The 26546-nt window shown below is 39.3% G+C and overlaps 1 protein-coding gene across 4 annotated transcripts in view; it reads left to right on the forward strand.

Moving 5' to 3' along the window:
- Window positions 1-26546, forward strand: part of CDK14 (cyclin dependent kinase 14) — a 562452-nt gene that overhangs the window by 312272 nt on the left and 223634 nt on the right. For all 4 annotated transcript variants that reach the window (XM_053655083.1, XM_053655082.1, XM_053655085.1 and 1 more), the window contains one exon: window positions 16840-16960. In XM_053655083.1, coding sequence (XP_053511058.1) covers window positions 16840-16960 — 121 coding nt within the window. The remainder of the gene's footprint in view (window positions 1-16839; window positions 16961-26546) is intronic.

Genomic DNA, 26546 nt, shown 5'->3' on the forward strand with positions numbered 1-26546 from the left:
TTTAGCTGCCTGGGCAGTTTTGACACTTTCATCTTAGGGAAATCTGTTGTAAGTTTTATACTTGCAACCAAGATTTCCTTCAAGGGAAGACTTTTTTTTTTAAACTTGGAAATTGCCTAATGATTCACATTGCTCATGCCAGTTTATCCGGGGTCTTAGTAGCTAAACTGGCTATTATGCAGAAAGCCTAAGCTTTAGCAGGCAATTTGGTTGTAGTGGTGAGAATATTTAAATAATAGTTTATTTCAGCTCATTCCACCCCGTCATTAGCTCAGTGCTGTGAGTTTCCCTGCCACACGAAAGCTTGTCGTTTAGAACTGATGACTATTTTGGGACTCAAACAATACAGTATAAAGAAACACACTGGAATCCGAGGTCAGAGGCAGGGAGGGCGTGCTAAGAAGACCACATGACGAAGCTGGGTGAGGACTTATTTGACCCTTTCTCATTCTCTCTTTTAAAAACAGCATCTCATTTTTTTCAGTAGACAACATGCACACACAGTAACAAAAAACTGTACTTGAAAAATAACTAAATAAAATTTAAAAAAAAAAAAAAGAGTACAAAATGGGAAGAGTCGTTAAGTGAAAATTAAGTTTCCTTTTCCCTTCTCCTCTTTCTCCACAGCCAGTGGCTTTTACCAGTTTCTTAGGTCCTCCAGAGATATAATATGCATATACAAGCTATTATTTATGTGGATAGTACATGACATGCTCATTGTTCTTTCTTTTTTTGCCTTCTCCCTTAACAATAGTTGGTTCCATATTAGTACATACAGACTTACTGGCCTCATTGGCTGCATTTTCTAGCTATATCATAATTTACTCAGCTATTTTCTCCCTGGAATTTTAGTGTTTTGCTATAAACACTGTCACAGGGAATATCCATGCACATACGTCTTTGTGGGTATAAATAGAGGATAAACACATAGAATAAAGGTGCCATTGATCACTCTCTGAAACATACCCAGTGGTGGTCACGTTCAGTTCAGCCGGTCCACTCAGTGAACGCATCACCCATTCTACACCAGTGCCGACCCTGGGGACTTGCAAGAATCAGACAGGCCTTTCTTTAAATAGCTTAGCGTCACTCTCCAGTGACTGCAGTGCTTCAAGGTAAGGTGCCTCGTGACACATTCGAGATGTAGCTGAATCTTGTGGATGTCCACAACAACTAGAATGACTTCTGACCTCTGAGGGTCATGGAGGAGTTTGAGGGTGAGCCGGAATTAGAATTAGATGTGGGAGGTGGCAGAGACGGGAATGTGGGGAGGGGACAGGAAGTGTGGCTGCCTTGGGTGCACTGACCTCTGCCACATGGCCTCTTGCCGCGCCTGTGACGTGCCAGGCCGGCTTCGCTACAGAATGTTGGCATTCACTGTGCCCTCTGCCTGAAATAGTTCCCCCAGATTTCTGTGTGACCTTCTTTGTTTACAATAATGCCCACGGGGCATCAGGGTGCCTCCTCAGCACGGACCTGGTTGTTTGCCTGAGTGCTCCAGGCCCATAAAGGTACCTCTCATGATGGCCTCCTGGAAAAGCTGCTTCCTGCCTGGTGTTGTGCACTGTCATGGTCATTCCGGACTCCTCGGCCATCTGCCTGAGGAGGGGAAGCCTTCCCCTTCGGCTGCGGCCCTGTAGTCGACATCGGGCTGTCGTTTGCAAGCAGACTCAATGAAGGTTGGGCATTCGGCAGTGAAGGGCTGTGCGTTGCAGCTCAGGGGCACCGCTTGCTTCCCTTTGAAGTCTTCCGCTCAGCACCTAGAGGCCCCTCCCCAGTGTGAAAGAGAAGGGCTCTCTGTTTCTCTCCTGCTTATGTCTCTTTCTGCCTAACCCTGACTTCTGCCTCCCGGAAGTGAGTGTACCCCAGTGGTGCACCTGGAATGCAAGCCTCAAGGCTCTAGAAAGAGGAAGTTCCCTCCTTCTAAGAATCTAAGGCCCCTGGTGGGAGGTCTAATTTCAAATCATGGGGTCCCCCCTTTCATACTCTGGCCCCAGGATGGGGGGCATTGGCCTGCAGCCCTAGTGAAGAATCAGAGCACTTAATATTTGTACCAAAGCACAACACATAGCTCAGTATTAGTATGCTCAATGGGATTTAGACCTAAGTGTTACTACTACAAGTTGGGCTTTACTGGTCCACTCCTTTGTAGGGTGGAGAATAGCTCTCATCACCTACCCTTTTTTCAGTCCTCTGGCTTCCTAAAATCCTCTGCACAACAATTGGAGGGAGTATTTACATGTTGTATTTCTTGAGGCAGCAAACATCTTCAAAGAAACCCAGGGCCTCAGAAACCTGTTAGATCTGACGAAACACGCACCCAGTTTACACGAAGCCCTTTGCTCTTTGTGAAAATCAAGATCCAGGTTAATTTCACGACTTGCCCCAGAACAGTGGGTAGGGACTTGCTTTACATTTATATAACAGAAATTGCCATTGAGTTGGTTTTCTTAGATTAAAGGAACCAGTCAGCCTCAAAGGTAAATTCAGGTATCATCCTTCAGTAAAACTGAACAGCTGGAAGCTTTGAAATGAATGTTTTTGTATTTCTGCTCATCAGGGTTTCAAAAGAGACCCTCAGGTCTGGACGCACTTCTTTCTGTGCTTAGGTTAACTCTTTGAGAGGCAGCTAAGCTGCCGTGTCTCTAGCCACGTGGTGTCAGAGACAGCTGACATTGCAGTAGCTGGGATCCGAGCAGGTTTGGCACATCTGCCGTTCCCAGCTGGGATCCTAGGAGGCGGAGGCAAGTTGATCCCGTGTCTGAATGTGCTTTAGACAGGCCTAGCCTCGGCTCAGTATGGTGCTGGACCGAAGACTCAGTGTCAGGTCAGGATGCAGAAGGGTGGGGAGTGGTGGTGAGGAGTGGGGCAGTCATAGGAAATGGCCCTTGCTCATGGGGTTTCTAATATAGATGGAGAGATAAACATAGAGATAAGAAAATGAATATAACAGTTTTACATGCTTCCTGCCAAGTGAGCCGAACAGAGAGCCAGATGTGATGTAAAAATTTGGAGGAGAGATTGATTGATTCTTGAAGTTTCATTTATTTAAATTTTAATGATCATATTAGATACACTTTAGAAATTACAGAATTTGTTAGGAAAGTAGGTTAAGAACCAGTAGTTTCTTACTGGTATTTTAGTAGACTTATGGTGTGACATCTTTTTATATTTTCATTTAACGTATATGTGAGCATTATAAAGGGATTAAAGTATTTTGTGTATGCTTTGTGTGTATATTAACAAAAATAGGGATCATGACCTTTTATGTGATTCAGTTTTACTCACATTAGGTTTTTAAACATTTTAAAATCCAGGGACTGATTTTCAATGGAAACCTGACACACGATCCCAAGGTGTAAACAAGTAAAAGCAGGGGGCACCGGCTGAGGCCAGGTTGGGCTCTTCTCCCTGGTGGCCAGGGCAGCAGACACATGCCGCCTGCTCTGGGAACACTGCGGGAGGGCTTCACAATCAGTGGCTGTCCTTACCGTGTATGTCGGTCCAACAATAGGCTCTCTGGGGCCCACCACCACACCAGGCACTGGGATAAGGAGGCGAATGGGCCATGATCCTACTTTCAAGGAAACTGCAGTCTTGCATTGGGCCGTGGAGGCTGGCACGTAAATGAATGACTTAGGATGTCCATGCAAGCTCAAGGCTGCAGTCCATCAGAGAACCGAGCTCATTACCTGGACAAGGAAGGAGAGGGCAAATCAGGGAAGCTTTGGGAGGACCTGGCCAGAGTATGGTTTAGAAGGCCATGTAGAATCCACAGCTGAGTAAGGCATTTCATGTGAGACTATGCTGTGCAAAGAAAGTGACATGAAAGCAGATAAGGGCAGGCAATAAGACAGACTGCTAACAGATGGCTAGAACACAGAGAGGAATAAGAAGAAACGAGAGAGTAATTGCAAAGGGGTTTATTTATTGGAGTGTAGACATTCAGGATAAAGCTCAGGGGATCCATTAAGCTGGCTGGCAGAGGAGCGACCTGATCAGATTGGTAATAACCAATCTGTATTTGGTGCTTCCGTAGGCCAAGTGCCCAATTAAGCATCTTCCATGCATTTCTCATTTAATTCACGCAAATACCCTGTGACTCAGATGTGGTCATTGTCTCAGGGGCCTATTGTCTCAAATGGGGTGATGGAGGAGAATTTGATGCAGAATTTGATGAAAATGGACAGGGATAAAGATGTGAAGCCCCTTCAGGTTGGCAATGTGGGAAGCGTTCGCTACTCCTCCACTGCAGGATTCAGAGAGGACACAATTCCGCAACCCCCTGAGGAAGAGCAGTAGCCTTCCAAGGGAGGGCTTAGTCACTGCCATTTCCCGGTCCAGCTGGGAAGGAGCCGGGGAACAGGTACACCCCCTCACTCTTTCCTTTCCCTGTGATCTTTGGTCAGTGCGCCTCCCATCGGCCAGACGCAACTTGAGGCCACGTCCCAAGGACTCCATAATTATTCATTCAGGTCAGCCTCTGGGGTGGGGCATCAGGGGGAGAGTCCAGAAATCACACAGCTGGTGGGCGGTCCCACGTAAGAAGCTCTCTCCAGCTACATGGGACTGTCTCTTCCTGGGACTGGGGAAAAGGAATGGGAGGGCAAACATGACAACTGGGTGACCCAATGGGTTAGAGACCTGGGAGAATAAGTTTGGGCTTAAAGTGGCAGTGGCAGTGAGGACAGACAAAAAGGGTAGGGGTTTGAAGCACTGGAGGCAGAATGGACCGAACTACGGACATCAGCTTCTTTCTCCTAAGCTCTGAAAAAGACCGTCTCAGACCCTTTCCAGCACGAGAGCTCTAGGACTCTTCTCTGTAGTGACTGTGATGCATATTTACCTTTTGCAATTAATGTGTCTTTGAAATTATCCCCTAAGTGCTCAGTATATCCCCTTTTAGAGGAGATTTGCAGTTTATTTATTTACCACATACTGGTGCCCAGCTCCAATTACAGGTTAACCAAGATGGTCACCAAGGGTCACTTTTCATCAGATTATCAAATAAACTTGCATATCTGTTCATAGACTTTTTCTTTTTAACTATAATGTATGGAATCCTGTTTTGAGTACAGTGTTGAGACTCCCCAAAATTTAACTTGACCTCTGCTCAAAGAGTACAATAAAAGACAGAACTGAAAGCATGAGAGAAAATATTCAGAAAAATTGGGCAGCAACCATAAAATTAAAAAAAATGGAATGATTCAGTATGACTCAAACCTCTTTTTCCTTTCATTGGCTCAATAACTGCCTCGTTAATTGGAACTAATTCAGTTGGACATTACTGTTGTAAAAACATAAAAACCTCTCAGTTTAATTTGAAAGTAATTGCCTGTTTTCATCTCATGAAATATTGTAAAAATTCACTTCAGAAAGGACACCTCAGAACTTTTTGTTAAATGTGTTGTTATTATATATTCTTCAGATTAGCTTTAACCACATCCAGGTTTGAGGTTTCTGGGGGAAACAGGAAGGGGAACCTCAGGGTCCTGCAAGATAATAGGCCTCCTCCCCGACCCCAAGCTCTCTACCTCTTCCACGTTAAAATAAAGCAAGCAGCAGATAAATGTTCCCATTTCTGCAACCAGACCCTATTTGAAGGTTCCTGAGTATTTCTGCTGAGTACTTCCTTATCAAATTTTTCCTTGAGGGCTTTTTGTCTGACAACCCTGCGGCATTCTGGGCAACATCAATCATTTTCTCTTTGCTTATATTTTTGGAACTATCTTCCAGCTTGTGTTTTCCTGCCACTTGTCTTTCCCATCTCCCCTGCCCCCTTTTCTTACCCCACCCATCTCCCTCTCTTACCAGACTGGCTGTCACCGTTCTCGGGCCCACTGCTCTGTGCCCCTGGAGCCCACAAACACATTTGTCCCCTAATTCCCAGTCCTCCAGGGGACACAGTGGCACTGCCTGCATTCAGGTCCTGGCATGGCCACTTACGACTGTGTGACCTGGAGTAAATTAGTGTCCCTTCTGTTGAATTGGGGTGCTCGTAATCATACTACCATCTGGGTTATTATAATGATTAAATGATATCGTACATTTAAAAACCCTGAGAGTACCTAACAGATTCTGCCCAATAAATTCTCACCAGTTTGCCTCTAAGTACTAGCATGTCCGCTGATTTTCATATTTTAGTATTATCCGTAGTGAGACCAGATGAGCACATTGCCCCCGACACACAAAGGCACACACTTGTTTTTAACCCAGTGGCAGAGGAAGGAAATGGGGATGCTTTCTCCTAAGCCTCTCAGAGGAACACTCACTCTAATTTCTTTTTTTAAAAACTAAAAAAAAAAATTTGAAGTATATATTGTCATTTCAAATGTCACGTACATGTGATAATTTACATCTTTGTAGGTTGGCTCCTTTCCTATTAAGTTCAAAGCATACTTCTGGCATAAAATTATAATTATTTGTATGTTATTCGACTTAGTTATGTATGTGATCATTCAATTAATAATCTCTCTTTAACACATACAGGTCCGTACTTATATAATATTTGGGGTATATATTAATCTATAAAGAAATGGCCTGAAAGTTTTGAGTCTTCTGTCTTGATTTGAAACTTATTAGATTCTTATGATGAATTTACATGGTTTATTTTTAATTTTAAAAGATTGGAAACAAATCAGCATGAACAATAGAAATTCATCAAAATTGCTGATTTTGTCAGGTTATGGAATTAATTTTCTTTATTGTGTTGTCATCCAGTCTTGGAATAATAACACCAGGTTTCATAAACTGAGAAGCAGAAACTACAAAATGAAATGTAAGCCAGTGAACTGTGAAAATGCTGATATATTCACATACAGTCGATTGAAAATGATTTTGCGTTCCCTAATGCAGATGTGATGTGATAGGATCACTGAGGCGAAATTATTTAAGGGCTTTTATAAAGAACTTAGGCATATATGATCTGCATACATTTAATGAACAAGATTTTTAGTAATAGTTTCTTAGGGTCACGGAGCTTCGGTACAGGCACAGCGCGGAGGCACCGCTGCAGGCCCACGTCCGGACCACGGCAACACGGCGAGTCACACAGATGCTCCGGTTCCCAGTGCACGCAGCTGTTCCGTGTATCTTAGGATGTGCCTTTCACTTCGCTTTCCTTTTTTAAAAACATTCACTTATTTCCTTTTTTTTTCAATTCAATTTGACATTCATTATTATTTTATATTTGTTTCAGGTGTACAGCGTAGTGGTTAGACAATTATGTAATTTATGAAGTGATCCCCCAATAATTCTAGAACCCACATGGCACCATACATGGTTATTAAAATATTATTGACTATATTCGCTTTACATCCCCAGGACCGTTTTGTAGATTTTTAATACATTCCCCTTTTCTACCCAGCCCCCCGCTCCCCTCCCCTCTGGCAAGTACCGTCTGTTCTCTGTATCTACGAGTCTGTTTCTGTTTTGTTTGTTGCTTTGTTTTGTTCTTTAGATTCCATATATAAGTGAAATCATAAGGAATTTATCTTTCACTTTGGCTTATTTCACATAGCAGAAGAATCCTTCGTTATTCAAAATAACATCTTTTTAACTACATCCATATAAAAAGGCACCATTGTATTCTATACTGTTGTAAGTTAAAATACATTAAATAGTTAAATATCACCCATTGAGAATAATAAGGCTATTTTGGCATATGTAAAACTGATATCATGGATTTGGGTTATAAATTCTAGTCATATCTCTATTTTTATCCAATTTATTGCAATATACAATAAAGAATTTATAGCCACAAACTATAAATGATAAAACAGTAGTTATGTTTGCACCATACTGTAATTTACTAAGTGTCCAGTAACAGTACTATGTATAAGAAAACAATGTACATGCCTTCATTAAAAAATACTTCATTTCTGTGAAATGGTAAGTATTATCTGAGCCTTCAGTGAGCTATAATCTTTCTGCTGGCCGAGGGTCTTGCCTCAATGTTGATGGCTGCTGACTGGTCAGCATGGAGGTTGCTGAAGGCTGGGGTGGCTGTGGCAATTTCTTAAGACAACAGTGGAGGTTGCAGCATCGATCGACTCTTCCTTTCACAAATAACTTCTATTGTGCAATGCTGTTTTATTGTATTTTATCCATAGTACAAGTTCTTTCAAAATTGGAGTCAATCCTATAGAACTCTGCCAGAGCTTTATCAACTAAGTTTATGTAATATTCTAAATCCTTGGTTTTCATTTCAACAGTCTTCACAGCATCTTCATCAGGAGTAGATTCTTTCAGAAGAGACTACTTTTTTTGCTCATACATAAGAAGTGACTCTTCATTCATTCAAGTTTTATCCTGAGATTGCTGCAATTCAGTCATATCTTCAGGCTCACTCCTAATTCTAGTTCTCTTGTTATTTTCACCACATCTTGAGTTACTTTCTCCACTGAAGTCTTCAACTCATCAAAGTCATTTATAAGTATTGGAATCAACTTCTTCCAAATTCTTATTGAATTTCATATATTTGACCTCTTCCCATGAATCATGAATGTTCTTACTGGCTTCTGGAACAGTGAATCCTTTCCAGAAGGTTTTCAATGTACTTTTCCCAGGTCCATCAGAGGAATCACTATTTATGGCAGCTATAGCATTACAAAATGTATTTCTTAAATAAATAAGACTTGAAAGGTTAATTACTCATCGACCCATAGGCTGCAAAATGGATGTTGGGTTAACAGACATGAAAACAACACTAATCTTGTTTTTACATCTTCATCAGAGCTCTTGGGTGGCCAGGGCAATTGTCAGTGAGTAGTAGTATTTTGAAAGAAATCTTTTTCTGAGAAGTAGATGAAAGCAGTGGGCTTAAAACATCAGGAAGCCACGTTATAAAAAGATGTGCTGTTATTCAGGCTTTGTTGTTCTATTTACAAAGCATGGGCAGAGTAGATTTAGCATAATTCATAAGGGCCCTAGGACATCTGGAATGTTACATGACCATTGGTTTCACATTAAAGTTACCGGTTGCATTAGCCCCTGACAAGAGAGTCAAACTGTCCTTTGAAGCTTTGAAGACAGGCTTAGCTTCTCTATAGCTTTGGAAATCCTAGATGGCATCATCTTCCCATATAGGGATATTTTGTCTACATTGAAAATGTGTTTTCTGTGTAGCCACCTTCATTAATTGAATCTTCTGGATAATTTGCTACAGCTTCTACATCAGCACTTGCTGTTTCACCTTGCATTTTTATGTTATGGACATGGTCTCTTTCCTTAAACCTCATGAACCAACCTCAGTTAGCTTGAAACTTTCCTTCTGCAGCTTCCTCACCTCTCAGTCTTCATAAAATGCAAGAGAACATGGGTGTTGCTGTGGATTAGGTTTTGGCCTATGGGAATGTTGTGGCTGGTTTGATCTATCCATACCACTGAAACTTTCCCCAGTAAAGCTGTTTTGCCTTCTTATTATTCATGTGTTCACTACAGTAGCACTTTTTTTTTATTATTATTTTTTAATCAATGTATGGTTGCCTCTAGTGCATCCCCTGCTGGGAACTGGCCTGCAGGGAACTGGCCTGCAACCCAGTAGCACTTTTAATTTCCTTCAAGAACTTTTCCTTTGCATTCTCAACTTGGCTGACTGGAACATGAGGCCTCGCTTTCAGCCTGTCTCAGCTTTTGACATGCCTTCCTCACTAAGTAATTTCTAGCTTTTGATTTAAAGTAAGAGACATGTGACTCTTCCTTTTCCTTGAACACTGAGGCCATTAAAATTAGCCTAATTTTAATATTGTTGTGCCTCAGGGAACAGGGAGGCCTCCGGGGAGGGAGAGAGATGGGGGAATGGCTGGTCTGTGGGGCGGTGAGATCACTCATGACATTAATGATTAACTTTGCCACCTCATGCGGGTGCAGTTCTTGGTGCCCCCAAACAATTACAGAAGTAACATAAAAAAGTAACTGATCACAGAGCACCATAACAAAGATAAAAATAACGAAAAAGTTTGAAGTATTGTGAGAATTATCAAAATGTGACACAGAACATGAAGTGAGCAAATGCTGTTCAAAAATTGTGCAAATGAACGTTCTCCTTGTAGTGTTGCCACAAACCTTCAATTTGAAAAAAAAATCTGCAAAGTGCAATAAAGTGAAGTGCAATAAAATGAGGTATGCTTGTAGTTGGATGGACTCTGGAGTTTCCTGTCTGGCCTATGGGTCAGCACATTTTTTTCTTAAAAGGCCAGATACTATTTATTGTAGCCTTATGTGTCTGTCAACTCCTCAGCTCTGCTATTTAGTGCAAATGCAGCCATAGACAAGACAGTATGTGAGGGAATGTGTGTAGCTGTGTGTCAGCAAAATTCGTCTTCAAAGAATGGTAGGTGGCTTATATGCCGTAGTTTGCTGACTTTGATCTCTGCCTCATTATTTTACATATAACATAAGCAAGACAGCTTAAGTGACTTCATTAAGGAGACATAAATGGTGTCTAAACCACTATTAGGAATTTAGTTTTTTCATATTATAAGCCTTCCAATATGTAGCCTAATGCTCTGATCACAAAAGGCATGTTCCTTATATGGTATTCAGCCAAAGAATTTTGATGAATTGGTCTTCCCATCACACCTATTAACTTCATTTAAAGCAATATTTACCAGAGAAGTATATTTGTTATCTTCTACACAAAATAGAAAAAAAGTTCTATATACAGAATCTAATTACTTGAATATTTATTCTTATTTAGAATGTCTATATTAAAATGTTGTAATAATTTCTGTTATTTAAAATGAAAAATATAAAAAAAGTGTATGCCCTTTAGGATAGCTAGAAATTAGGCTTTACTTAAAGTTTCAAAGATGATTAAATAAAATCAGAGCAAAATAAAATATTATCTTAACATGTTTAAATGTCTTCTGGACTTAATTTTACTTTATTAGACTTGATTTTCAAAAACCCTTCTTATTCAGCTAAAAGTGCCAATCAAAACATTTTTAAGGGATTTTGTTATCCTGTAGGAGTAGTTTATGTTAAAGTAGAAGTCTGGGTATAAACAAACTGAAAAGGTTTCATTCAAAGAAAGAAAAATATCTAATTCCATTCTCAAAACTTTTTTTCCAGTTTCAACAACACCATGTTGTTAAATGGACACTCAGCTCTTGAACAATGTAGAGATTGGGGGCACCAATACCCCCATACAATTGAAAGTCTATATATAACTGTCAACTCCCCCAAAACTTAACAACTAATAGCTTACTGTTGACCAAAAGCTTTAGTCATAACAGTCAAAACGCATATTTTGCATGATTATATATATACAGGGTGGAGCAAAAGTAGGTTGACACTGTCCATATGGAAAATACAATAATAATAATACAGGAATAAACTGTTTCACGTACTCACAGCTGTGAATCTACCTTCACCCCTGTGTGTATATGTAACTGTACTCTTACAATAAAGTAAGCTAGAGGAAAAATGTAGGTAGGAAACTTGGAAGGAAGAGAAAATATGTTTATAGTACCTATTGAAAAAGCCCATGTGTAAGCGGTCTCGCACAGTTCAAACCCATGTTGTTCCATGATCAGTGGTATGAAAGAGCAGAGACCTGGCCCTGAAATGCCCTCATTTCCTGCTTCCCGTGATGGCAAATATGGGGCAAGAATTGGAGGATGTCCAACTTTCATAGTGCTTACAGGGGAGGGAATGTTGGGCATTGAAATCTTTTATTATTCTTCACGATAGTGTTCCAGACCTGGCTCATCTGTTCCAGACCTGGAGCATTGTCCGGTACGCCAAAAGTCTGGGGGTTCAATTCCCTGTCAGGGCTCATACTTAAGTTGCAGGTTTGATCCTCGGTTGGGGCTAAAGGGGAGGCAACCAACCGATGTTTCTCATATCGATGTCTTCCTCTCTCTCTCCCCTTCCCTCCCTCCCCCCTTCATCTCTGTCTAAAATCAGTAAGCATATTTAAATTTTTCTACAGTGTTTCAATTAAACTTTGATTTGTCAGTAAAATTAATGTCAATAAATGTACGTACTTTATTGTCTAGATCTAGAAGGTATTTTGAAGCTGATAACTATTGGCTGTGGACAGACATGAGGCTGGTGGAACAATCCAGTAAGAGGTGATGAGGGATGCCTAAAGACAAGGAAGAAAAGAGAGAAATTATAAAGTAAAGTCCACTGACTTTTGTAATTTTTTAAGTAGAAGGAGCCTATAGTGAAACAAGACTTCTGGCTTCGATGAATAGATAAATGATAAAGATGAGTGGTGAGTTATGTTCAAGATAGCCATGGAAGATACAAGCGGCTATTTTTATGTAGAAATGTGAAGATTTAAGGAAGATTAATTTTAAAGATAATGTGTTCGACATCATCAGCATATAGATAGTAACCGGAGCCACAGGATTAACTCAGATCGTCCAGGAAAATTTCTCCAGCACGGAGGAAAGAGTTTAAAGCCAGAACTCGAGAACACCAAAAAAAAATCTTTTTGTTTTGTTCTGGTGGTTGTTTACTGATACGCTTTAAGAGCAGCAATAAAGGATTATGAAACAGCTTTAGTACATCCTACGATACTTAATGTAAATTCTGTAGGAGGGAGAGGACTGCATTAGAAACCGGCTTGAAAGAAGAAACTGCTGGGCAGCCCCCAGGACCATGGCCTGGGAAGGAAATTGAAAAGCCTCCCTCCGCCCTCCCGCAGGGACTGACTCAGGCAACACAGAAGTCTCTCCCTCTCTCCTGACTGCCAGGTGGTAAACTCTTACCCACATAATTTACATCTGTTTGGATTCGTGTGGGGAAGAAAGGAGCCCTGGCTCAGGCTTATTGATTTTGTGATGAACTAAGAGCATAACTCTCTTTTTCCAATTGGTTAGTTTGGGGAATAAAGTGTGTTGAGAGAGAGGTATGGGAGTTGCTCTAATAAAAAACCACCAGCAACAACAAAAGAAACCAACAACAAGCACCAAAGCATGGCTCATTCTCTGGAGGGATGGAAGTTGTGAAAGATGCTCTCTTGTATCTTATTTTAGTTGACTTTTGCAAATTCATATAGCTTTTGCCATTATTACCAGTTCTTTTTCAATCCCTTAGTCAAGGTAGACACATGGCCATTATCATTCTTGAGCCCCTAGTCTGGGCTGGGTGATTTTTCTCCATAGCACTGGAAAGAGTACTAAAGTATCTAAGCAATTTTACCACCTGCAAAAGGGATGCATTGGAATTTGAAAGAATGATTACACAGGGAATATGAAATCTAATGTGTATCTGTGTGTGGCTAAAACAAACTTTCACCGTTTTGGGAACCTGTGACAGTTGACTAGTGAAAAGCCTTCATTCCCAGACTCAGGGCATGCGCCCGTGTTCACGATGGGGATGGACGTAGGGGTTTGTGCTCAGGGCTGTGTGGAGCATCCTTGTTCCTGTGTCTGCTGAGGAATTAGACCCAGATCTGAAGCCCATGGACAAGTAGAAGCTGGAGACAAAATCTTGTGAGAAATTACCTGTCCTTGACAGTCAAAACAGGGCATTAGCCACAGTTACCTACAGAGTACATATATTTGAGAAAGCCCTGGTTTGAAAATAAAGCCCTAGACAAAACCATCATATAGAAGAAAATCCCAGAAAGAGACCAAGTCACTCCTGTTAACTTCTATATCTGAGAAGTCCAGGGAGTAGACTTAAAAGAAGAAGGGTGGTCAAATCTGCTGCAGCTGAGAGAGCTGTTAAGATAAGGTCTAGAGAGACCAGATTAATCAATGCTGGATGACTGGCCAGCTTAGGGCAAATGTTAGAAGCCCTATGATTTATTCTGTGTCCCTGCAAGGGGGCAGAACCAGGCTCAGGGCAGGAGAAGATGTTGGAGAACCATCTTAAAGATATGTGAAAAGGAATTCTTTCATTGGGCAAGAGGTTAATTATAAAGCTTTTAACTCTTCTGGAAATCTAAGATTCTGCTGCGCTAGCTATTATTCAGAAGTTACCCACTTTTGAATAATGGGCAACAGGGCTTGAATAGCAGGATTTTTTTTTACTGTACTTTACTTAGGGTCTTTGATTGTTAGAAATGGCAACATCTTGAAGTCGGATACTCAGTTGTTATGCAAGCCACTCCAGGTGTCCATAGCAACACACACCTGCTCACGTGCGCACCCACTCAGCCAAGGCAGCAGTGTGCACGTAACCTGGACTCATCTGGTTAGCATTTCACTCTGCTGTTTGACTTTTAATTCACACTAAACATTAAAGCAAGAAGTTTTGATAATAATCCATGAATTTCATCCTTTTTAAAAGGTAGTGTAGCTCTCTTCCTGTAGTGTAACCATAGCAACTGACAAGGACCAGAGAAAGAAAGCTTTCACACATGCTGTGCTAATTAATCCTGTCCTACAGTTTTTCTTCAGCTGGAAGATGCAGTTCAATAAATTTTGCATGTGTAAGTGTGTTTTGATGCATGAACTATATAAATACCTAGCAATATCTTTACCAAAAATATTTGTAAAAAGTACAGTTATATATTCCTACTTCTCAAAGTATACTTTCTTTTTTTGAGTCATTGTATTAATCATTTGCTCCTTCCCTGAAAAGTTGTGAGATTTATTTATCTTTCTTAACTGAACAGCAATATTAGTGGGGTGAAAGCCTTTCGTTTATCAAGATACAGGACACTTCCCACAAGAAACAGTTTTAATTGATTTTATTAAAGTGAGATTGATTTGTTTTCTCAAACAATGCAAAATACCGTGTCTTAACATTCTTCAATACATGGTACCTTTATGTGGAAATTATTTTAAGAAGAAACTGTTTTAACACATTGAAGAGTTAGAAATGGAAAACTATTTTTTGCTGTTAATTTGGTAAATTGTACGGCCCACATGAATGGAGCTTGGGCAATCCTTGACCTAAACATATGGGAAGGAGGAAAATAATGTAGACAAAGCTTTTTCTAATTATGTTTTTCAGATATATTTAACCAGTTTTATAAACTTATAGTCAGAGTGAACTTAATGGACCTGAAGTCACATACAATTATTTAGATTTGTACTATTTCTAAGTTATTTTCAGGTCACGTTCTTCCTTTAAAACTGGGAAAGTCACAATTTTCTATCACTAGCCTGGTTTTCTGAACTGTCAAAGAAAATCTCAGATGTTTTCATTCTCCCACCCCTCCGGCCTTGCGTTCTGTCACAGGACCTCAGGAAAGCCAAGGGAAGCCAGCCTGGGTGTCTTTGGCGTCCCTTGTGACTTGACAACAGCGTATGGAACTAGTCAGAACCTGTTTCAGGACTGGCACTGAGCTGTTTGGTCTCTGTACAGAAACACACTCGTTTGAGGAGCCAGGCCTTTTGATGGGATTACTAAGTTCTGGAAACACAAGCACCCTGATTGTCATCCTGTTTTTCAGTTCTGCCTGAATTGAAGTAGGAAAACAACTTGCAGGGAAAAAGTGGAGGAATTAAAAAGTACAGGTTGCCAGTTATAAAAATAGTCACAGGAATATAAAGTACAGCATAACCAATATAGTCACTAATATTGTAGTAACCATGTGTGATATCAGATGGGTGGTGGACTTACCGAGTTTTTACTTCATAAGTATATAAATGTCTAATTACCATAAATTAAAAAAGGAAGGAAGTAGGGGTTTCAGAAATCTGTTACCAAAAAGTAATTCTATTTATGTGAAAAAAAGTTGGGGACCAACTTTTATAAAGTTGGGGACATATGTTTATGTATGTGTGTTTACTATCCGTACATCGTAATATGGAATACTTATAGACATTAACCAGTTTATAATATGTCATTGTATCATTATAAAAACTACCTTGTAGAAAAATTCAGATACTGTGAACATACTTGAATTAATTAGAAAACTTTTTTCTCACCAGCTGTTCTATTAATTTTAACATTTACATAGAATGTGCCAAAGGGAATACCAAGTGTTTAATAAACAGGAAGAAGTCACATTTCTAAGTACTACATAAAAATTTAAATAAGCAGAACATGAAAGTGAACTTTTATGGTGAAATACTATGAAAATGTTACATGTGCTTCCAGCACCACAGGAACAAGTAACACTTCACACTTGTCATTCATGAACACACCCAGGCAGGAAGCTGTCACACAGATTTTATTCTCTTAAAAAATAACTTCTTTAGATTTTGTACTTTCAAAAGAAGTATAGTCATTGCAGAAAACTTGGAAAATATATTTTCTGTCATTCTTTTTCCTGTGCATAAGTATTTATGGTTGTGAGGGCAGACTGCACATACATGACTGGTTAACATATTACTGACCACCTCCCCAGTTTTAAAAAATTCTTAGAAAACATTTTAATTGATTTAACTATTCCTATAATTATTTATTTAGGTAGTTTTCAGAGGCGCTTTCTGAGTAGCATTTCCTAGTTCGTGTCTGACAGAACACTGAAACCCAAAGGAGTTTGGGGAACATCACTTGAGAAAACTGCCACACCTGCTCTTTCAGATTCACAGGACACGTTTGGGAGATTAAGGGCACACTGAGCAGTCCGCGGTGTGGAAGCCTTTCTCTTAACATTATGTGTAAATCTCAGAACTAGAGCTCTGCGGCACCTTCTTTGGAAAGTCCAGAAGATTTCTATGCTTCTGTGTCATATCTAATCATTGATGAATCGTTTGTTCATTCTCCTGGGATTTTATTAAGTTCTTGATGCTTTACTAGGAATGTAAATGATTTATTAGCATGTGCTCAAAAGAGGTAGACATTTCTTGTAACCTTGACATTGAATTCATGGTTCTGTATTACAGTGTCATGTCTGACCTTTTAAAACTGTGAAGATTCAAACTTAAATTCCCTTTTCCATTAATGCCTATTAAGCTTCTTTATGTTTTATGTAACCCGCAGGTCTCGCGAGAGCAAAATCGGTCCCTAGCCACACATACTCCAATGAAGTGGTTACCTTGTGGTACAGACCTCCGGACGTCCTCCTGGGCTCCACAGAGTATTCCACCTGCCTTGACATGTGGTGAGAAATGGAAGCTTTTCTCCAGCTAATCTCTCTCTGGTGCTTGGTCAGGGTCAAGACTAGACAAACATTCTAACAGTTTGAATGAAGATTAATGGTGCAGGAGTGTTTGCCTGTGTGTGGCAATGATGCTGGACTTTCAAAAAACATGATTGGGACTCTTCCCTAATCAGAGACTGCCTTGCAGATGGGGTCTGGTCACGGTTCTTGATGGACGGGGGCAGAGACATTTTTTAACTGGCAGTGTGGTGATTTCCCCCCCTGAGGGTCTTAATTTATAGCTCTATTTTATAACAAGGATGTCTATTTATATCTCCAAACAACAGTTTGGGTTGGAAGTAGTAGCGAGCACATTTCAATTCACAGCAAAGCTCAGATAAGTGGTCTGAAAATGTTGGTGTCACTGTCAGGTACTAAATTTGGTACAGTGTGCTTCTGAGAACTGTTGCTACCAATTATCTAAAATAAAATAAAACAACCAGTCTTTGAAAGGTTCACAGTAAATTTAATTCGATACAGTCTCAGTTTCAGACAATGGTTTAGCAAAACTAAAAAATCTATCGTAACAGGAGGCCCAAAGACTGGTGAGATTTAATGCATAATTTTATTAATGATGAAATACAAATGAGTTCCCAGTACAGTGTAATTTAAATCAAACAATCAAATAAGGAAAAAAATTAGCACTCAGGAAAGGCTTACTAGTGACTGCTGAAAATGTCCTTTATTAATAGGAAAAAAATCCTATTCTAGAATCCCAATTATATTTAAAGCAAAGCAATTCACATAGCACGTGGTTATTTTCTAGCAGGAAGCATCTTCCATGAATGACTGTGCCCATATACAGAATTCAGCTACGTGTTCATATAATGTTTATGACCTCCATAAAACTTCAGCACATTTTGTTTGTCTTACTGCCTTGTGCTTACTTCACAGCTCTGCCCTCAGTTGTCTTGGCTTTTAGTAAATTAGGCTGTGATGAGGTCTGGTTTCTTCCCTTATGTTTGTGATTCAAATATTTTATGGTTGGAAAACAAGTTCCTTGTGATGTAGGGCACAGTGTAGATTTTTCTTAATTTAGGTTCCAGCAAACCCCCTAGGACTAGGATTTTGGTATCTTTGAAATCACTGAAATTATATGCAATATTTTGTATATACATGGACATATTTATTTTTATGGGGTGTAGATTGTTAGCTTTCAGTAAAGCTATAAAAGAATCTGGGTCATCAAACAGCCTGAGATCCATTGCCATAAATTTCATGATGCCTTATAATAATAACATCTAATACCATAATGCATGTCCCGACGCACAGAGAGGAAAGACAACCATCTATCACTGAGGAGCTGAGCTAATCCTTTTTTTCATCCCACTTCTTGGCTTTTTTGTTGGTTTTCTTTGGAAATTTTTTCCCCTCAAGACAGGGGCTTGGGCAAAATAGACATTTTGGACATTAGTTGTAATGGAGGGGAAAATTGTAAATAAAGATCAAAGAATGCATCGAGATAGTAGTTACTAACTTTCTAATTCCCTTCCTTCCTTCTGCTTTATGCTTTATAGTAGGCTTATGCAAATAATCATTACTTAATATTCTTGAATTATGGAGCGGTTTTCTCTGTTTTTTGAGAATGGAAATTCTGGATTTCCTTTCAGTGAGGTCAGTTAAGGACTCTGCTAATAGGACATAGTTTGGAAACATGCGTGGCTTGGAGCCAGTTTTGTCAGAGTGCTTGGCAGTTCTGTTAAGACTCTACCCTCATAATTGGAAGAAGCTGTTTTTTTATACACTATTGGCTAATTTTTCCCAAATCTTAAAAGTGCCATTTACAGTACAGAGAGCCACGTGGATTGCAACTTGCTAATATGTCTGTTTCTGATAATTAGTATTTGATCTGCAGTCTCTGTCTTCCTCCACACCTCCCATTTTTCTTTTGCCTGTGTGTGTGCACATGTGTGCTCTTCTTTTAAGGAAGAAGGCCGGGGCACTTTCTGCCCATTTGCTTTAAAAAGACATAATGAAGCATAAGAAGAAGACTGCTACTTAAGTTGAAGGGAGGAAAACCGATACAAAATAGTAGACACCAAATGCCCTTTTGTCTGCATGCAGAAATTATTCATTGGCAAAAGCAAGTAATAAATGTGTTTGAGCTGTTTCCTATGCTTCTTGGCTCTTCATTCCCAAGCCCTAAAATCTGAGTAATGTCAATGCTATGCCTGTCATTCTGCATCTGACTTCATTCCAAGCTATTTTCTAAAAGCCATTTTGTTACTATCCTATAAGTCAGGTAAAATATATGTATTTTTCCAGTGAGAGAGAAGTTCACAGGGCACTGGTTTTTGCATACCCAATGGCATCAATGCTGGTTACATGAAGACCCAGAAATGGGACTATAATTGAGTCATGGCTCAGCTGCACCAAAGAGAAGTGCAAATATTAACCCATGGACAATAGCAGGGAGGCAGGTGGCAATGGTTTCAGGCTAGTTTTACAGTTCATTTACTATCCCAGGGCAGTAGGGTAGTAACTAAAACCTAACGATTCCTACACAGCGTTGCATTTTCCAGTTTTCTATTTAAATAGCCACCGGCAATAAAACTATTACTGAAGACACATAGGCATTAACATTGGCAGCAAGTGATGGAAATCAGAGCTCACCGCATTATCATTTACTGCTCAAGGTCTCCAGCCGTCTGGTGGGTGTGAATATGCTGTGCGGTTTGGGTATTCATCAAGCAAGATCATTTCTGATACCTTTGTCTCCCTCCATGAAGGAGGCAGAGAAATCAAATTGGACATTGCCTCACGTATAACTTCTCTTAATTCTTGGATTTTATAACTCTTTGAAAGTCAAAGCATGGGAAATTGTCTTTAAGCTTCTAAACTAAAGAGGCTTACCAAGTGCTGAAAACCATAGTAAGAGAAGTAAGTGCAGAGGTCGAAAGGCGGCTGATCTGGGTAGTTAGGTCCTCCCTGGTCAGGAAGTTCTGTTCTAACTGTGGAGGTCACTGCTCTAAATAAGTTTTCTATTCCTTTACAGAAGCTCGTAAATATACTTAGAGTAGCATTTGTTTTCTAAAGCAGAAGGTCACTCCGGATTATTTTAAGGGATTAATTTTCAACATAAGGTGACCAAGTTATCTTTAGCTAATAAATAATTATCTCATCAAGACCCCAGTGCTTTGGGGGGCCACCGTATTTACTCACACTACCTTGTGGTATCATGCACCGTGCTCCCCAACATGCTGTGTGAAGAATGATAGTGTGTCAGTTCCTTCCTCTCCTCATCTGTTTGAAAGCTAATTAACATATTAACTACACTTGTCAAAATGTGGGGCAAGTCATTTATAAATAAGCCTGTCAAATGTAATGAGGTTGCATATTAAATCACCCTTTTCTGTATTCCATCTCTGATTTAAGATTAAAATTAATTTATTTAACATTGTAGCAGCTGGGTGGTTAGAAAAAAATTTCCATACCAGTCTTGATATATAGAAATGCATCTACATCAAAATTGATTTGGCATATATCAGGAAAGAAATTGCCTATTCATTGACTGTTAGGCGGCCATTTAGCATTGCTCTTTATTAAATAAGCCTGGTCACCATACATATTGGCAACATACAGAGTTGCCATCATTTGCAACGATCTCTCTTGGGTGAAGGAAATTTATGTGATAAAGTAAGGTTTTTGAAGACTCAGGTTTGTTTACCAGTGTTTTAAGAGAGAGAATCATAGATGGATCCTACTATAGCCCCTATCCTGAAAATAAATGTGATCTATATGAAGTCCCGTCTTGAGTAATTGAGTGTTAGTGGTAATAATAATAGAGTTCAACATAAGTAATAGTAATAATAGTAACAATAGTAGACACTTTTATTGAACACAACCTGTACTCTAAGCTCTCATGCATTTTAATTACTTACCTATTGTACCATTGAACAGTGGAAGAGAGCAAAACCCAGGACAACTAAGTAAGATAGTAAGTAAGGTTGTATAGTCGGTGAGTAGAGCCAACATCTGAATTTACTGCTAACCCACTCCGAAGCTCTTTCCTTTACAACATATTACATAAGGTTGTAATACATCAGGTTTTTTCTTTTACTAGTAAAGTTATTCCAAAGCACAGATACAGTAAAATTCCTGTTTTTTAAATTTAGACTGTGCTCTGGGTCATATTGAATCCTTTGTGTGCCTCAGAGAAAGGGAATGGCTCTCACTCTCACTCAGCAGCCCCGCGGACCGCCTTCCCCCCACATTAGTTTTCTGTATTATATACTGGTATCAAGGAGGAAGTTCTTTAAAGTAAAGTGACTTAAGCCGTGAGTCACTGAATTGAACACATTTTATGGGACTGATACCTTTGCTGGCATGTATTTTTCCACCTCCTAACCATTACTCTTTTATCACTTCTGCTAAAATGAATGAGTCCATTTGAAAAAAGAGCGTTGGTAAGAATGAGCATTTGAGTCCATGGACTACATGAAATCATCTAGCCATCGGCACTACTTACACATTTATAATTAATCAGGTCATAAGAGCCAAAGAAGACTTGAGTTGGTCAAATGACTCTTTAAGGGCTCTGGAGAGCTTCTCAAATAGTACACAAGCCAGGTGCCTTGCCAGTGTGCTCACTGGTGTCCAACGAAGGAGCAGGTGGCAGTCAGTGGGCCTCTGGGTGCTTGACAGCTGAGCTCATCGTGGCAGCTGTGGTTTCTGAGTCCACTCCTACTGTTTACATCTCTTAAAATTAGGGTGATCATATAGTACATTATATTCCATTCCAGAGTACCTTTGAGAATTAATAGTAATTCTGCCAGAACAGTACATGTAAAACAGATTTAACCATGACATGTGGTCATCTTTCTCCTAAAGCACTGGAGCAGTAATTTGTTAAGTACTAGTAATCAGAAGAGACCTAATGCATGTGAGTGCTTAATTCACAGCAAAGGACTGCTAGCTACAAAGTCAAATTTCTTGTGGAAAACTTCTGTAACATTGATTAATAATGAATAATCTCCAAAAGTGCAATCTCTAACATTAGATTTTTTTGGTATTATTGAGTGGCTGCCAAAGTGCAGAATATAGCAATGGCTTTGGAGTGCCATTGCTATATGAACCAGTTCTATTTTTCTGTCAAAAACTTAGCATGGTATGGTTTTCATACCCCATGTTGTTTATCAGTGTGTGTTTGTGAGAGAAAGAGCATGTGTGTTTTCAATGGATATGTTTGGTCACTTACTAGTGATGTTTGCTGAATAATAATATATAAAGTGAGGCATTGTATGTAGTTTTCACTGCTAATCATTTTTTACATAAAACCTCCCTGTTCTTATCAAAGTTGGCAAAGTAATTGGAACCCACAAATTAGTTTTTGGATGGTTTTAAAATAGCCGATCACAATTTCTAATTTTCATGATACTGAGATAGCCCTTAGTATACTCACCTGCTTCCCTGGTTTGCGAGAATAGCAAGAGATGCTTAAATATGGAATTCTTTAAGAAATATAAGACTCCACAGATGTTGAGAATAGTGTTCTTATTTGTTCTTAGTATATCAGCCAAGCAAAATACATTGCATTTTTATTGGAGTACGGGCACACCTCAGAGATATTGCCGGTGTGTTTCTAAACCGCCACCACGAAGTGAGTATTGCACTAACGTGAGTTGTACATGGTTTGCTGGTGGAGGGCCTTGCCCTCAATTTGGAAAAAACACATCTGTGAAGCACAATAAATCCAAGTGTGCCTGTATAGCATCCAAGGGTGTTATAGTATGTATTGAAGAAAATAGAAGCTGTTTATTAGGTTTTTGAGAAATTAGCATACCTTTTTTGTCTAGAGACTTAGAAATTTGGCCTAGGGTGTTCTCATCATATGTGTGTGGTGGAGGTGGGGGTAGGGGGAGGAGAGTGGTTAATTTGTAAATACCTAAATTAGTGCCCAAAGTTTAGAGAACATTGGGTGTGTACTGGCACCTTTTATGTTTTAAGTTGTGTATTTATTCATGTAGAAATCGGCTGTCTGGTCACGTGACTGTCCGTGGTTTGCTGTGTAAAGGACCGTCAGTCTTGTAGTAGCAGACATACTGGAGGCCTAAATTAGATTCTGTCACCTCCACTCCTTCACACGTGACCTTGGTTGACCAAATCCATTCACCGTCTTTATCTTCAGTTTCCTAATCAGAAAACTCTGACAGTGAAACCAATTTCAGGTATAACTAATACTTAAAAGCTGCCACAACAGTAGCAATAGCAAAAATAGTAATTTTCTGCTTCACTTAAATGCTCACCCTCTAATTTCCCCGAAATAACTACTTTCAGCTCTTTTGGTGTCTACTTCTATATGTCTTAAATAATTGTTTATATTGCTATTTATTGATTTACTGTTTTTAGGTGTTATGATAAATATAGGTTTAATTTTCTTCCATCAGCTGCCCCCAATTTACCTCATTCTCCCGATATAGAGGCCATATCACATTTTGGAACATTAATATGTGGATATTCCTACTGAAGTCAACTAGTGTACGTGATGTGTGTACATTTTTGTATAGCCTTGTCTTCTTCCTAGACTTTGTAATTGTCTCTGACTTTTATTAGTTTAGTTGTCTTTATTCTTATTCTCAATTATTTATAGATATGAGAGATATGTTAATTATGTATAAAAAATTCCAAATGCTCAAACAAATCAGCAAAACTCTCAGTCCCATTGAATTTTCTTGCCATCTTTCTGTCAACCTTTTCCTTGGAATTTCGCTCTCTCAGAAACTCAGTTTCTCGCTTTAGCACGGCTGCCATCTTGCTACTTCCACCTGCCCATCTCCTGTTGTTGTAGTTCCTAAGTTGGCTATTCTCTTTCTCTTCAAATCTGTTCTCCGCCCTCTTCTGTCCTGCCACGTGTCCTGGATGGCCAACTCCTAGGGGATACATCCAACATCCTCCAAGCTGTCTTGGCTGTAATTCCAGTGGAGTTCAAGCAATGGACAAGGGGAAGAGAGGGAGATGGAATATTCTTTCCTAATTCTTCCCTGCTTTAGCCCATATTTCTGGAAATGGCTGACGACAGCTTCTATGGCGGAAGCCCCTTTTCCATGGATCTCACTGTCAGTAGATTTCAATAACATTTGACCTTTTTAATTCTGGGGGGGAATAATAGCATTTAGGTCAAAGGCAGGTAATGGCTTCCTACTGTGGCCAGCCTCTTAGTGTTTCAATGTCCTATTGGTTCCCTCACACCTCCGGAGCTGGTCACTTCATTGAAGTCTGTTCTGGGTTGGACTCTTTCTCCTTTACTGATTACAGAGTCTCCCTTTTCCTGAACTCCTTGCCTTCCTCCTTTAGTTTCCTAAGAAAGAATCATTAGAGTGACAGTTTTCAAATTCATAGTTTTCTGAAAATCTCTTTCTTCTACTTCCCACATATGATTGATAAAGTTTCAAACTGACTGTCATTAGGCTTTTCCTCTCAGAATTCTGCACACCTTGCTTAATTTCTTTGGAGCTTCTAGTACTGCTGCTGAGAGGTCTGACTCCCTCTGATTTGCGCCCATTTGTGTGCCTGTCCTACTTTCTGTGGAGACTGTTAGGCTCTCTCTATCCCTGCTGTTCTGAAATTGTATGAGAATTCAGTTTGCATGTGTCTTTCTCTGTTGGTGCTGGGTAGGTTTCCTTCAATGTGAAATATAAAGATACCTGTTTCAGTTCTTAGAAAGTTTCTTGAATTTCTTTTTTTATTCATTGATTTTAGAAAACAAGAGGAAGAGGTGTGGGGAGAAACATCAATACGTTGTTCTGCTTATTTACTCATTCATTGGTTCCTTCTTGTATGTGTCCTGTTGGGGAATTGAACCTGCAACCTTACTTTATAGGGATGAGGCTCTAACCACCTGAGCTACCTGGCCAGGGCTTTGAACTTGTTTTTCAATGATTTCTACCTTTAATGTAACTGCCTATGGTCTGCCTAGATTGCCACAGCTTCATCCATAGCTTCTGGAAAAAGGTTCTCTCTCATTCACTTGTCTCTTTGTCTACCTACTTTATCTTTGTTTAAAATTTTATTCCTTAACTGATACTTCGGTCACTTTGGGGAGGGAAGGGGCGTCTACACACCTTTGACTGCATGTCCTGCTCATGGTGGTAATTTGATACTTGTGGCTTTAACTATGGATGATTGACTACTAAGGTCTTTGGCCTGCAGAAATCTGTGATTTTCTAGGACACAGATTTGAACTGCAGGTACTGATGGGTGAGAATCAAACAGCAAAATGCAGGCAGGAGCGTCTTGACTGCCAGCATCTCAATGTGGTGGTGGGAATTTGTAATTCTAATCACTTAGGATTACTGACTTAACACTAACTTGAGTGTTAGTGAAATAATGGCATTTTACTTATGGAAAAAAACTTGAAAAGAAAGGCACGTGCTTTTTGATGGGCTAGTGATGAAAGGGAATAGACTGTGAAGTGATACTTCTTAAAAAGATACAATTTTACATGAATTTAAAGAATTGATTGTAGAAAATAGACCTTTGAATCAATGATATGTGTGAACCCAATATTAGCTTGCTATCGAAAGGAGCAGAAGCAATTAGTGAAACTTTCAATTAATGTTCCACTCAATGTAAAGTTTCTAATCCAAAGAAAGTGAAAAGGTAGACTGTTAACGCGTACTAAGCGCAGGAAAGAAAGATATGATTGAGTGGGAATGTGATAGGACTAAACCTTGGAGCTTGGGTCAACCTTGTTGTGTGACTGTGGTTAGTAGAGGGGTTTGGGTGTCCAGCTCGTACTATTTGTTGAAGGATGGAAGTGGGGACTTTGATGCTGTTGTGACATTTGTGAATTAATTCCTTAGGACACTGCATTATCTGCAGTGTATTTTAATTAAGAATCACATTTTTACTTACTGGTATTCTGCTGTATGAGTTAATCTAACTCAGTGCACTAGTAGTTTTCTTGGTTTTAGATGCTATACCATATAATTAATAAACTTAGATATTTGTTTCATTTTATTTTTTAGTTTTGCTCCTCAAATGTATTGACCTTGGATTCCTATCGGTAAAACATGCCATCAAGGGAAAAAAAGAGATGATATAATAATTGAAAAAGAATTAAAGTCAAGCTTAACTAAAATAATGTATTAGTGGCCAAGAAATAGTCTGCTAAATTCCATTAAAAAATAAAACTTAATCATAGTGTCTTATAAGCACTTAGTAAATTACTAAAGACAGAATCTGAGTAGCTTCCTGTTTTTTTATGCACATGTTGTTATCTTTCGCTCTGCCATTTTATGTTTTTCTGTATTTCTATGTGAGACAGCAGACTCCAAGAATGACATGTTTATTTATAATTGCATTTTGTATAGAAATTTGGGAAGGGCTTTTCTGTTCTTTCTCGTCGATACTTCAATGTTCTTCCTTGATTGCTAGCTTTTACCAGGTTTCCTTTTGAAAACAATATATTTATGGCCTAAGGTAAACTCAACAAATTAAAAAAAATAAACTATATAAATTTTCGTCTGTCTCATATATTTAACCCTAGCATATACAATTTAGAAATTGTTTCAGAATTTTAGTAACCCAGTGAAAAATTCACAATTTT

This window comes from Artibeus jamaicensis, unplaced genomic scaffold (genome assembly GCF_021234435.1).
Source record: "Artibeus jamaicensis isolate MK-2021 breed Jamaican fruit bat unplaced genomic scaffold, CSHL_Jam_final contig_923, whole genome shotgun sequence".
In the NCBI taxonomy this organism is placed as follows: Eukaryota; Metazoa; Chordata; class Mammalia; order Chiroptera; family Phyllostomidae; genus Artibeus; species Artibeus jamaicensis.